The sequence below is a fragment of the Squalius cephalus genome (assembly GCF_949319135.1).
Source record: "Squalius cephalus genome assembly, chromosome: 7".
Classification (NCBI taxonomy): domain Eukaryota; kingdom Metazoa; phylum Chordata; class Actinopteri; order Cypriniformes; family Leuciscidae; genus Squalius; species Squalius cephalus.
The window spans coordinates 28104397-28117708 of NC_137128.1; the positions used below are offsets into that span (position 1 = coordinate 28104397).

Sequence of the window (13312 nt, forward strand, 5' to 3'; positions counted from 1 at the left end):
TTATTAATATTAATCACTTTAAAACAGTTCACAAACGTTCACAAGTAAAGAATAACCCAAAAAAAAAAAAATGTAAAATGTGTAAAATGTACAATTTTACTGTAAATCCTTGAGAATTTCAAAACCAAAAAGTGGAAGATTACTTAGCTTATTGAAGAAATGTAAATTATCAGTAGACCCTGATACATAAGTTATTACTAATTTTATTTTATTTATTTTCTATTATTATTATTATTATCATTTTATATAGGCGTAGTTGTGCTCTGTTTTAGGAACCTTATGGTTTTGTATTGCCTTTTTGTAATTGTTAACTGCCATTTAAAAAAAAACATAACGCAAAAGTCATAATATTACCTTCTGTAACCCTAATACTTTAAAACATTAGTACCTTTCAAACACGTGAACATAAAATAAACGTATGAAAACAATTAAAAAATGTTTAAAGCTTTTTAAATTTATGTAACAGCTCACATGCACACAAGCATCTTTTTTGCTTTCTTTTTGTTCGTTGTATCGCATTCTCTGAACTGTTAAATGACGCATAAAAACTATTTACATTATGCGCATTTTCTAAATGTGAACGAATTTCATACAGGCGAAACTAAAGTCAACTCTCACATCATACGTCATCATGTCGCCTACCGGCGCCATTTTGGCTCAAACAAACTCTGCATTTCACTTACTAGTAAAATATTTTCGTTTTAAGTAATCGTATTTTCTACTCAATACATTAAAGAGACCACCCGTAAAGTCATTGCTTACGTCTGCTAAAATAACTGCTATCTCTTTTTCTGACGTCTAACGTATTTTTAATAATACACCTGCTAAGTCCTCTGCTAGCAAACCGCTACGTGTCATTGTTGTTTTGGCCAGATGGTAAGTTAAACATTTGGCGAACATAAATAAAAATGGGTGGATGCTCCGCTCCAAACTGCTCGAACTCTACAACTATTGGAAAGCAGCTTTTTCGCTTTCCGAAAGACCCCGTGCGCATGAGAAAGTGGCTTGTAAACTGTCGGCGTGATTTTGTACCAACTCCCTGCTCCAGACTGTGCCAGGCAAGTGAAAAGCATGCGAGTATTAAATTCTGCAGAAGAAAACAATGAAGTCATTCTTCTGACATCCTCTTGGTGTAACTATATATCTATATTCCTGCCATAAAGCTTTATTTCCGTGACAGGACCACTTTGAGGAAAGCCAGTTTGAGGAGATCGCCAGATCACCAGCAGGGGGAAGGAAACTCAAACCAAACGCAATCCCCACACTGTTCAATGTACCCGACCCTCCCTCTCCTGTCACCCCTCAAGTAGCGTTACCTGTTAAAAATGAGCCAGGTAAAGTTTTTTGTATGGAGTCCCTAAAGGCACAATGTGATGGAAAAAATAGCTATTAGATGGGAGGAAAAATGATGTTCCAATGCTATTGTGTAATAAAATTTTTGCACTTGCCACTTGTATTGCGTTTCCCAGAGAAACTTTGCATTCGCCCACAAAACGTTTGTGTTCTCTAGCAAAAGTCCTGCATTTCCCTGCGAAACTTTGCATTTGATCACAAAACATTTGCATTCTTTTGCAAAACTATTGTGTACTGTTCCCCCAAGATACTTTACCTTCGCTCGCAAAACTTTTGCGTTCTTTTGCAAAGTATTACATTTCCCTGAGAAACTTTTTTTTTTTGCATTTCCCTAGAAATTTTGCAGTTGCCCACAAAACTTTTGCATTCTCTTGCAGTGTTGCATTTCCTCTAGAAACTTTGCATTCGCTTGCAAACCTTTTGCGTTCTCTAGCAAAAGTATTGCGCTCCCTAAAGATACTTTGCATTCACTCGCAAAACTTCTGCATTCTTCAGCAAAAGTATTGCGTTTTCTCTGATATACTTTGCTAGAGAACGCAAAAGTTTTGCGATTTCTAGCAAAGTATTACGTTTCCCTGTTCGCAAAACTTTTGCGTTCTCTATCAAGTTTTGCAAAGTATAAAATTTCCCTGAGAAACTTGGCTTTTGTTCGCAAAACTTTTGCGTTCTTTTGCAAATATATTACTTTTCCCCGAGAAACTTTGCATTTGCTCATAAAATCTTTGTGTTCTCTCGCAAAAGTATTGCGTTCCCAGAAAAACGTTGCGTTGATCTGCAAGTTGTTCCTCCCACTTCATATTATTTCCATTACAAAAAAGTTCAAAGTGAACGCAAATTTTCTCGGGGAACGCAAACGTTTTTTTTAAAAACCATTGAAATATATACATTTCAATAATTTTTTTGCACATCGCCATCTCTTATTATATTTCCTTTATATTTGAGCCATTTCCCTGAAATTTTAATTTGAAAAAAAAAAAATGTTACAAGCACTACAAATGTATGTATTTGGAAACCTTCGGTGTGAACGCATCTGTAAGTAATTAAAAATAATTTAGTCATTTATTTGGTATCTGTAAAACTTTATACAGGACATCAGTAAGAATAGTGATGAAAATTTGTAAACAAAACAAAACTTTTAGGTGACTTTGTGTAAATGCATGTATAATGTTGTTACCGTAGTGGAAAAGGACTTGAACATGGGGGATCATGGTTATGCCCGCCGACAGCCCCCTGTGGATTCAGAGGAGGATGGAGTTCAGGGGGCAGAGGAAGAGCGACCCTGTTCTCTCTGCCAGCATTATAAAAGCAAGCTAGAGCAGCAACAGCAGCACACAGTCAGACTACAGAGAGAGGTAACATTTATTCTGATGAATCATAAGAACGAATCATAATCGATTGAAAACACTGGTAACATTTTGTCATTTCTATTTTTTACACAGGCAGAGGAGATGAAGAAACGTCTTTACAAACTGAGTAAAATAGAAAAGGGGCTGCAGGTGTTCCTGTTTGAGGATCAGATTCGCGCCCTAACATTAGCCAAGCGTTCTCGGAGGGCAGTGTGGTCCCATGACACTTTACTGACGGCCCGAAAAATCCGCTGTGCAGTGGGGGTTAAAGGATACGAGTACCTCAGGGAACTGGGCTACCCCCTGCCTTCTTACAGGACGCTGTGCAATCGCCTGGAGCCCAAAATGATGGTGACCACAAGTATGCAGGACGAACTGGCAGAGCTCGGCCTGGGCATCATAACAGCGTGTGACAGTCCAGAGGGCAATGTCACGAGCGACGAAGGACTGATTGGTGTCATGACCTGAAACGCCACTAATGCTTGACTGTTAAACCAGCCAAAGGCGAAGCAACGGCGGGACTCACAGATGATGTTTGTTTACTGCGTTGTGGTTGTTGTTGCATTTTAAAACCATTTGCATAAATACCACAACAGTCTGGAGCTGATTCAATATTACACGTGTTCTTTTCTCTAAGAAAGAAATGTTTCGGTCTTGCTGCATCTGTCTTGAGGCAAATTTTGCACCTTTTATGCATATTGAGAAAATTGTTGGTGGAATAATTTCAGCTGTTTACAGAAACATGGTGTGCCCTGAAATCCAAATGTTATCACTCTGAACTTGATTTTTGCTACTGAGACAAAGATATTGGAGAAGATCTGGGGAAATGTCAAAACTGACGATATGACTGTCAAAATATCTACTTTAAATTGGTATATTGGTAGCGGTGCTATGTGTAAATCTGGTATATGATGTGTAGTGAAGGAGTTTAGCCGCTAAAAAGATTGCACATATTTATAGACCCACCACACAAATCATGCAGCTGCCAAACTGAAAGTACTGTTCTGAATAATAAACTTCTGTCTGCAAACCAGAGTTTCTGGTTTTATCATATTAATTTAATCAGAAACTGCTTTGTGATGGGTCACTTGTCCTGACAGTAGATCAACTGTGTGTCTTAAAGGGATAGTTCACCCACAAATCTATATTTTTGTATTTACTCACCCTCGTGTTTTTTCAAACCTGTATCTGATTTTTGTGTTCCATGAAAGAAAGTCACAGGTTTATTTTTTCGGTGGACTATCCCTTTAAGAAAGTGTTTTACTGAGAAATTCAGAGAGCACATTATTAGGGATATTTGAGGAACATGTAGGGTTTAAAGCACTTTAAATAATACAACAATGATTTTTTTTTTTTTTTTAATTGATATTTAGTTCTAGGTGTTATACCAGTTGTTGTTGTTTTTTTGTTTGTGCTCATTTCTGTTCAGATATTTTAAACGTGTACTGAAGGTTGTTGCTCCGTGGATTAAAGCGTGTACTTTGTCCCAATCATTTCAAGGGTGAAACACTGCTGTTTGCCAAACTAAAATCAATTCCTCTGTCCATGAGATGGTGTAAGATCTTTCAAGAATGTTTTCTAAGGTGTCAATTTCAGATTGTTTACTTTTGTGTACATACAGCGAGGCCAGACATTAAAAAATGCCTCTATGTTCTCATTTATTTAGTGTGTGGCTGACATCCCTGTGAATGTTCCTATGATTTTAAAGGGAAAGGTATGAGCAGACAAGTATATTCTCATAGATTTGAATAATATTCTTGCTAAATTACTTTTCAACAAAGCATAGTAATTGGTGACTGAAGGATCAATTGCATAATTTGAACAGGACAGTAAATTTACAGACATCATGTTTTTCACATGATGTGATCACTGAATGTTTAGCTCAAGCAAACAGTGGCACAAACTGGCAGAGTCTCAAATACAACGCTCGTGAACTGGGGCCGGTTGCATAAACATAGTCATTATGTTAAGACAGTGTCTTGTGACCCACTAGTAGTAGTCAGGGGCAGTCAGTCTAAGTTTTCGTATCAACTTAAACTCGTCTATGTTTTTATGTAACTGATTTTAAAAAGCTATGAAGAGTCTTAAAGAAAAAAAAAAGATGTCTAACTTGTCTTAGAGGTTTAAGCAACTGGCCCCTTGCCCTAAGATTTTAAGACACTCCAGTATTTTCATTTCAATTTAAATCCTTCCTCATGTCAACTAAATTATCCAAGCGATCAGTCAAAGTATTGCATCAGTGTTAAAATGGCTTTTGGACACATAAATTCAAAGGGTAAAAAACACACATGACTAATCCAAGTATATATGGCATGATTTCCAACTTTCCTTAATCGTGTTTTGCAAAAGCATACAGAGAGCTGTAATCTTTTATCAATTAATGTTATATATTATTCACCCATGGCAATATATGACACAACATTTGTTCTATATAAATACACTGAAGATGTCACAAAAATGTTGTTTAGTTTGTTATCAGCTAGTGTGTATTTGTCTTAGATCACCCACACATACATGAACGAAAGCTTCGTAGTACACCAGTCCCCAATCCCCTCTTTTACTGGTTTATTCTGTTTGTTGAGGGGGAGGGTTTGTCCAGAAGAGAACTTTAAAAGTGTGGACGGTCAACTTTTCCTCATCTCTGTATTTTTTGACTCGAAGAGGCCAAGGGACAGAGCTTCAGGTTTGTGCAACTCTATGTCCTCCTGCCCGTTTTGCTTTTTTGCATACTATATGTGTATGGGATAAAATAAATATGTGGAACTAATGACACATCAAAAGAGTAGGCTATTTTAGGTTATTGATGATTGTGTTTGTTGGTAGCTGTTGCAGCGGGTGAAGTTCAGCAGGCGTGATGCAGGCTCTCTGGGCTCTGTGGTTGTCTGCTTTTCCAGCTCTTCTGGGAGCTTCACCACTGTTTGTGGAGAAAGAAAGCACTGGCTCCAGAATCTGTAAGCCTGCCCCACAGTGGGAGATCGATAACAAGACTCCGATGAAAGACCTTCTGGGAAATGTAGTCGTGGTGGCTCTTCTTAAAGCGAGCTGACACTTCTGTCTCACGCAGGCTGCCAGGTGAGAGGTCTTGTGCTGTGTCATTTTCTCATTCTATAAAGCGGTGTCTTTCAGTTAGAGATGTTGATTTTTAAAGAATTTTCTGGGCAAATTTTAAACAAACAAGGTGCTAGAAAAAGACCCAATGATGATATTTAGACACTTTTTAATTTAAATGTAACAAATTTAACATTTTAAGATAAAGAAACATAAGATACAGTAATAAAATAGGTGACTTTTAATGCTCCATTCTGAAAAAGGATGATGCAATTATTACAGTTATATAATTAAGCAGTTTTATCTTTATCTTTTTTAATGAATCTATGGAATATATTAAAATATATACAATATATGAATATATATATATATATATATATATGAGAACTTTTATATCCTTTTGAATTTGTATCAATTTAAAAATAATTAAAACTTATGTTTCACGCAAATGTATAAGGGGTACAACTGGCAGCCATTTTGTTGATTGACCTTCCTCATTTAAAGGGACAGTTTTTTATAATGTCAGTGTTTTGTAAACAACAAAAATATAAATCTTGGTCAACTGAATCCTTGCTTGTGTTCTCCTCCTTTTGGTTGGGAAGGTTGGGAGACCTGCGTGACAAGCTGGTTCATGGCAAGCTGACTAACATATCATTCCTGGTCATCAATGAGCAGGATTCGCAGTCCAGAGCCATGTACTGGGAGCTGAAGAGGAGGACGGCACAGGGCATCCCTGTGTACCAGCAGGGCCCACTGCAAAACAACATCTGGGAGCTCTTGGAGGGAGACAAGGATGATTTCTTAGTGTATGACAGGTAGAACAAAACACTTCTGAATACAGTACACACTATTATGACCAGTTTGACTAGTTTCCCTTTAGGGTCACATGGCTCTTTTAGTATTCATATGCCAGTTCCCCAGAAGAATGAACATCTGAGATATTTTTCTCAAGTATTGTTTATGTTGTTCATATTCATTCTTCTGCATTTCTTTTCTGCACAGATGTGGATATCTCACCTTCCACATTGTCCTGCCCTTCAGCTTTCTTCACTACCCTTACATAGAAGCGGCCATCAGGGCTACATACCACAAAAATATCTGCAACTGCTCAGTGAGTTACAATATTCGACAACATATAGCTTCAGAAAGTGCCATATTTATGAAATGTTTGCAAACTCTCTTTCAGCTAAATGCCAACTTCTCCATATCAGAAGGCACTGACAACCCCAAAAACAATGAAGATGAGTCCACAGGAGAGAACCAGCAGGCTAACAATACAGAACCTGTAACTGTTGAGCATCATCATCATCATCATCATCATCATCATCATCAACATGAGCATCATCATCAACATGAACATCATCATCACCATTATCATCATTCAAATAACAGAAACAGAACAGGTTATTCAGATGAGGCCAGCGTACCAAAAGAGCCAACCGAGCATTCTCATCATGATGAACATAGTCATAGTCATTAAAATTTATAAACATATATTTTTTTTCCAATAGCCTAATTGTTGAATTTTGATTTTTGAAGTTATAAAAAATGTTGTTTGTTTATTGTTTGTAAATATACAGAGCTGCTCTTGTGTCAGACCTTTATATCATTGACCTTAAAAGGGGATTTCAGTTGAATCTCACTGTTCTTAATGAAGTGTGCACTTTAAACCTGAGTCAGGGGTCTGCATACAGATGTTGAGCAAAGGAGTCATTAACACCATATCTGTTTTCCTCCTTCCTTTTAAGGAATATCTGATATTGCTTAACTAAAGAGTTTTCTTTGCTTATTATGTTAAGTGCTTTGTATTTGTTAATATATTAGCTATAAGATATGTAATGGGAATGTGTTTGAGTGGTGTAAGAATATAAAAAGCTGTATAAAATTTGTTTGCATCAGCATATCCTCCTGAGACCCAGCAATGGAGTTTTTTTCCTCTGTAGAGGTTTTCTTTGAGACCATATAAGACACCGTTTTAAGTCTGAATGTTGTGTGAAGAGCACAGTCTTTTTTTTTTTAGAGATATCAAATGTTTGGAGGTAGGTTAACCATGACAACTCCCTCTCTTTGGTCAATGACTGACACCGACTGAATGACTAAATTCAGCCCTCTTATGGGAATATGATAATATTTTGTAATTATCATTCAAATCTGACTAATTTTCACATTGTTTGTTGTAAATTAGTGGGGTTTCAAATCAGAATATGACTATGAGACATGCATCAGTTTCATACATGAAGACCACTGAGGACACCAGGACTTACAGCATGCATTTTAGGGAGACATAAGTAAAGGGAAGAAATTATATGAAATATGAAAAATGTTGCCAAGTTATTACTCTTGTTATAGCTACCTTTTTTTCATTATATGTTGCCCAAAGAATATGCAAATTAGAGATAATTAGATACACTGTAGGAAACACCATTGTTTGGCAATGTCTACATAAAGTAAAATAGAATATCAAATCATTCTCTAATAGGCTATCTTTCATATCATATTTGAGAATCTTTGTATACAAACATTTGTGCATGTTTGGTTCAGGTGGAAGTTTCCTGGAGCTGTCGTCCTGAAAACCCTCATTTACATTAAATGCAGGCACTAGTATGCATAGCCTAAAACGAAAAATGTAAACATTTTCTAAACATCTTTTCCCAACATTATTCTCCAATCTGTTTTTACAAGTTATAGAAAAAAAATAGCACCTTAAAATTGACTGGTATATCGTAATACGTATTCACTCTATATTTAGTTAAATTATTTAGGCCTATAGCCAACTTAAAAAGTAATTTGCAGGTTCCCACTTTTTAAAACTAATTAAAAACAATATTAATCGCGTAGCCTATTAATTACGCTTAATTTATAGTGTCTAAACACAAAATGGTGAAATGGCTACGGCACGCAGCTCAAAATAGCCGATGGTAGGCTATCTCTGTTAAAGAATAAAGTTGTCCAGGGGATTTCGGTAATCCGTCTTGGGGAGGATGCCATGCGTGTAAACTCCTTAACTCATCCATGAGCCTTTGATTTATGCTGAACGAGAGCTCTGTGTCGTTGACAACATCTCGTGTAACTTAAATAGCGATCATAATTGACATTTAAGGCAGTTACTCCTGAAGTTACTCCCAGCAACGAACTCTCGCGCTATTCCTAAAGGCAAACGATAGATGGCGATGTTTAGGCATTACTGAATGAACATCAATCGCAATGGTAAGACGTTTACGCTTAATTCATTAATATAGCCTACCATTTCTCGGATAGGCCTATTATTGGTAGAGTGACTACAATTAATTTTAGTTTGGGTTCGTTTGTTTGTTTTTTATTTTATTTTTACAATAATGATAGCCTACATTAACAGACACGTCTCATCTCCATTATTAATTGCTCAGGTGTCCGTATCACCGTCGACATGGCAAAGGCTCCAGATACTTTACCAATGGGTCCTAGAAAACGGAGGTATTTTTTCAAGGAATTGCATGTCCATTCTTTTACTAATATGCTCTTTGTTATTTTTCATATGACACATGCTAATGAGCAGTGTATAACACACAAGTTGTAGGCTACAACAGTGTTTTACACAGTTACACCGACACCGATGGGCCAGCCTACATTTGACTAACTGGTCCTGACGAAACCAAAAAAAAAAACTTTTCTAAACTACTTTAACCACTATATAAGGAAGTTTAACGAGGTAATTATGCAATTCGTTCTTTCCCACAGACAAGAGGACAGATGGATGGCTATTGGTTTATTCTCCCCTGCCTGTCTGTGGCATCTTCCTCTGTTACCTTGTCATCATCCGGCTTGGCCCCAAACTGATGACTTACAGAGAACCAGTCAACATCAAGGCGATTCTTATTATTTACAATTTTTCCATGGTGTGCCTTTCCGCTTACATGTTTTATGAGGTATGCGCTAGTGAACTAAACACAGTCTATGGAACAAACATAGGCCTATTTCCTATTCATTTATGAAATCTCATTCGTCATTCATTAATTTATTCATTCATTGTATAAATACATTCATATGTATTTATATGTGTATAGCCTATGTATGTATGTTTGTTTTGCTTTTAGTTCACAGCATCATCTTGGTTGGCAAATTACAGCTTGCTGTGTCAGCCTGTGGACTACTCTGAAAACCCCCTTGCAATGCGGGTAAGCAAATTATTTTTATACAAATAATTCGCATTTTTCCACACATCTGCAATTGTAGAATAAGAATTACCATTATTATAGTTATTGCCTTCCTTAATGCTGTGCAATTTTGATGCCATGCAGATGGCCAGAGTGTGCTGGTGGTTTTACTTCTCAAAAGTCATCGAACTTACTGATACTGTAAGTAAATTATCTAGTCCTTTGATATCAGATCACATTGTTAATGAATGTCTTATGATGATGTTTTATTACATTAAGTAGTAAATGTCATTATCATCAGATGTTCTTCATTCTGAGGAAGAAGAACAATCAACTGACCTTTCTGCATGTGTATCATCACGGCACCATGATTTTCAACTGGTGGGCCGGGGTCAAGTATGTTGCGGGAGGGCAGTGTAAGTGTTCTTACCGTGGAGTAAAACAGATTTTTGTGTTTACATACAGCAGTCCACTTAGCACAATGCAACAATGTCATACTCTCAAACAAGACAATATACACGTTGTGTATACAGGTTGTGTTCAGTTTTTGAATAGAGGTGAATTTGACTCTTTAATCAGATTGTAAAACTAACTATTAGATTGCATTATTGTATAGCTCCAAAAGTCTGAGACAACATTGAAAATATAATTTAAACCTTGAAATAAACTTGTACAGAAGCTTCTATTGATGCCTAAGATGCTAATTGGGTAATCTCAAATCATGCTGGAGAACATGATCTTGTTCTTGAAATCTTGAAATTCATGTTAATTTTCACTCACAATTATGTTATGATTACACTATAATTTGTAATACAAATATTAGAAGCATTTTTACTAGTGATCTGCTTTTGGACACCACTGTATTAATGTAATAAAAAATATTCAGCTGTTATAGTTTTTCTCAGTCACTTTGGTGCATTTCTCAAATCATCCTTAATATTTTCAGTATATGGATTAAGCATGGATTAAGTATGTGCATTCTCAAAACAATTCGTACAAACAGCACCACACATTGGATTACCTGCAAAAGCCTGTAACTTACTCAAAATCTTTAGTTCATCTCTCAAAAGTAGTATTTATGTCAATGAACATATCAGTGCCATCAGAATGAAAAGTCCTTGTGTCATTGTTCACAAACAAGATAGTCAAAATGCTTAGTCATGTTGTCAATAAAACACTGCACTCTGTTAGTATTACCTGATGTAAACTATGGCAACAGTTTGGATGACAGTTACTGTATTCAAATGTACAAAGCTGCACTTCTTCTTTATGCCGTATATCCATTTCAAAAGTACAAATTTACACACTACTGTACGTGAGTTATTGAAAAAGACTGGATAGAATTCACAGTTACACTTTTACAAGTGGTCTGACAAAAAAAAAAAAAAACACAACCTTTACAATATTGTGATATAGAAAAGAAAAAGAAATAGGGGAACAAAGGCGAAAATACAACATTAGAAAAGCAAACACAGGAAAGACCCCTTCGGCAGAACTTTGCTTTTGCATGCAGCACTGTATATATGCTTGCCAATTGAAGGTTCTTGAGATGCAACTTTGAGCTATTTCAGAGAACTGGTTTCTTGATCTACATTCTCTTCATTAGTGAAAGTCAAGATTCACTTGCACAATTCATCAGTTCATGGCACATTTACAAAAAGTCTAATAGAAATGTGTAGAAAATATGCTTGACCATTTATGACAACTAGATCAACCATTTTGCATTTAATGACTTATACGATGAACTAATGACTAGATGTTTTGAGGGGAAAGACTATTGCACAGATAACTATTTCATACATTTTGAGCAACATGGCATTAGCAACTGATAATGTGGGAAACCGCAGACAATTGTACATAATCAAATGCATGAATGTACCAAAGCAATCGCAACTTGTTCAAAAGAATGAGAAACTGCTTTTATGTTGTGCACAAGCGACTAGATGATGTGGAGGATGAACAAGTAGTTTTGAGAATTTCATTTCTGATCTGAGAAATGCACCAAAGCGACTGAGAAAAACTGTAAATGAACATCTATTGGGGTTGATTTAGTTGCAGTGTCACTTTGACACCACTAGGTGATATATTGCTCTAGAAATAGACGATGAAAGTATTCTGAAATGTGTGTGGTATTTTCTTGATGTTAGGCAACTGATAAAATGACAAATATCTTACGGATGTTTGCTATTACTTCAGGATGACAAGGCAGAGAATGATTTGCTAAAGATGTTCTCTCTTCCTCAGCATTCCTTATTGGCCTCATAAACTCTTTTGTGCATGTGGTGATGTATATGTACTATGGTCTGGCAGCACTGGGCCCCCAGATGCAGAAATACTTGTGGTGGAAACGCTACCTCACTTCCCTCCAGCTGGTGAGACTCTCATTATGATTTTTAAGGAATAATGCCTTAATATGAAGGATTAGTCACTTTTGTGCCTCTGTTTTCTTTGTCCTCAGCTCCAGTTCTTTATTGTGACCATTCACACTGCGTTCAACCTCTATGCTGACTGTGACTTCCCTGACTCCATGAATATGGTGGTGTTCGGCTACGCCCTCAGCCTAATCGCTTTGTTCAGTAACTTTTATTATCAGAGCTACCTTTCCAAGAAGACAAAGATAATATGATTGCATGCACATACTTTGATTGTTTGAATAAAAATGTATCATCCATTGATCCCTCAGACTGAATGTGGCAACTGTATCTGTCTTCAGGACTGTGTAATCCTTCCTTTATCTCAGATCCATTTGTCTGTGTATTCTCCCCTCCTCCAAACTAGTCCATACAATCTCTACACCCCCATCCCCCTCTGGTCATTAGGGATTGAGACCCTGCAACGCTCTAGTGATCTGGCCAAATTGAAATAAACCCGAGTCCACCTTCTGCTCCTCACTCACTTATTTATCTAATCTCCCGCTGTGACACTTCATTTGTTTTACCACTCATTGGTTCAGATCAACCAATCACAGTGTAGCTGGGGGGAGTGTCTTATTTAGGACCATGCCTTCTCTACTGCTGCCCTCTTCTACCATGTCTTAAGCCTAAGCCTTTTTAAATATGTGTTACCTCTAAAAGGCACAAACATTTATATTTTTATTAAGATATAAGATACAATATATATCTTAATATATTTTATTATGGTTTAAAATCTATTGAGAAACATTTAACATAATATTTAATGTATTTACATTACTTACATTTATTACTAAAGATACAAGATATATCTTAATCTCCTACTGTCTGATAAGATAATGATAATGAGTGTGACTTTAAATTGAATTGGCCACAGGAAGTTGAATTGGATTTTGAATGCATTCGGGGAAATTAAGAATCTATCTATCTATCTATCTATCTATCTATCTATCTAAAGTTACATTTCTTTGAATTTCAATCCATTATAGTTTTACATATTTACATTTAAATCAAATTGTAA

The 13312-nt window shown here is 36.3% G+C and overlaps 3 protein-coding genes across 4 annotated transcripts; all 3 read left to right on the top strand.

The window, feature by feature from the left end:
• Positions 1 to 614: 614 nt before the first annotated feature.
• LOC307162006 (uncharacterized protein) lies at positions 615 to 4360 on the top strand. The gene is made up of 4 exons (XM_079877045.1): positions 615 to 1058; positions 1181 to 1334; positions 2533 to 2705; positions 2793 to 4360. Exons 1-4 carry the CDS (start codon positions 909 to 911, stop codon positions 3165 to 3167), a joined length of 852 nt encoding a protein of 283 aa, XP_079733171.1. The 5' UTR covers positions 615 to 908; the 3' UTR covers positions 3168 to 4360.
• An 850-nt stretch (positions 4361 to 5210) lies between these two features.
• Positions 5211 to 7237, top strand: selenop2 (selenoprotein P2). Its single transcript, XM_079877046.1, has 5 exons — positions 5211 to 5382; positions 5523 to 5771; positions 6350 to 6562; positions 6750 to 6858; positions 6934 to 7237. Exons 2-5 carry the CDS (start codon positions 5554 to 5556, stop codon positions 7225 to 7227), a joined length of 834 nt encoding a protein of 277 aa, XP_079733172.1. The 5' UTR covers positions 5211 to 5382; positions 5523 to 5553; the 3' UTR covers positions 7228 to 7237.
• A 1532-nt stretch (positions 7238 to 8769) lies between these two features.
• elovl8a (ELOVL fatty acid elongase 8a) lies at positions 8770 to 12760 on the top strand. Of its 2 annotated transcripts, none has more exons than XM_079877047.1 (8): positions 8770 to 8954; positions 9134 to 9200; positions 9465 to 9652; positions 9821 to 9901; positions 10025 to 10081; positions 10182 to 10296; positions 12125 to 12252; positions 12339 to 12760. In XM_079877047.1, the coding sequence occupies exons 1-8, from the start codon at positions 8952 to 8954 to the stop codon at positions 12504 to 12506; spliced, it is 807 nt and encodes a 268-aa protein (XP_079733173.1). In that variant the 5' UTR covers positions 8770 to 8951; the 3' UTR covers positions 12507 to 12760. The 2 variants fall into 2 exon arrangements, with proteins under 2 accessions (XP_079733173.1, XP_079733174.1); XM_079877048.1 differs by having other exon boundaries at positions 12191 to 12252.
• Positions 12761 to 13312: the final 552 nt, after the last annotated feature.

Bases quoted from the DNA above. Each gene is read 5' to 3' on its own strand.
- LOC307162006 (XM_079877045.1), top strand. From the start codon at position 909: ATGGGTGGATGCTCCGCTCCAAACTGCTCGAACTCTACAACTATTGGA. The intron at 1,059-1,180 runs GCAAGTGAAAAG...TTTCCGTGACAG, and splicing joins CCTGCTCCAGACTGTGCCAG to GACCACTTTGAGGAAAGCCA. The intron at 2,706-2,792 runs GTAACATTTATT...TTTTTTACACAG, and splicing joins CAGTCAGACTACAGAGAGAG to GCAGAGGAGATGAAGAAACG.
- elovl8a (XM_079877047.1), top strand. The intron at 9,653-9,820 runs GTATGCGCTAGT...TTTTGCTTTTAG, and splicing joins CCGCTTACATGTTTTATGAG to TTCACAGCATCATCTTGGTT. The intron at 12,253-12,338 runs GTGAGACTCTCA...CTTTGTCCTCAG, and splicing joins ACCTCACTTCCCTCCAGCTG to CTCCAGTTCTTTATTGTGAC.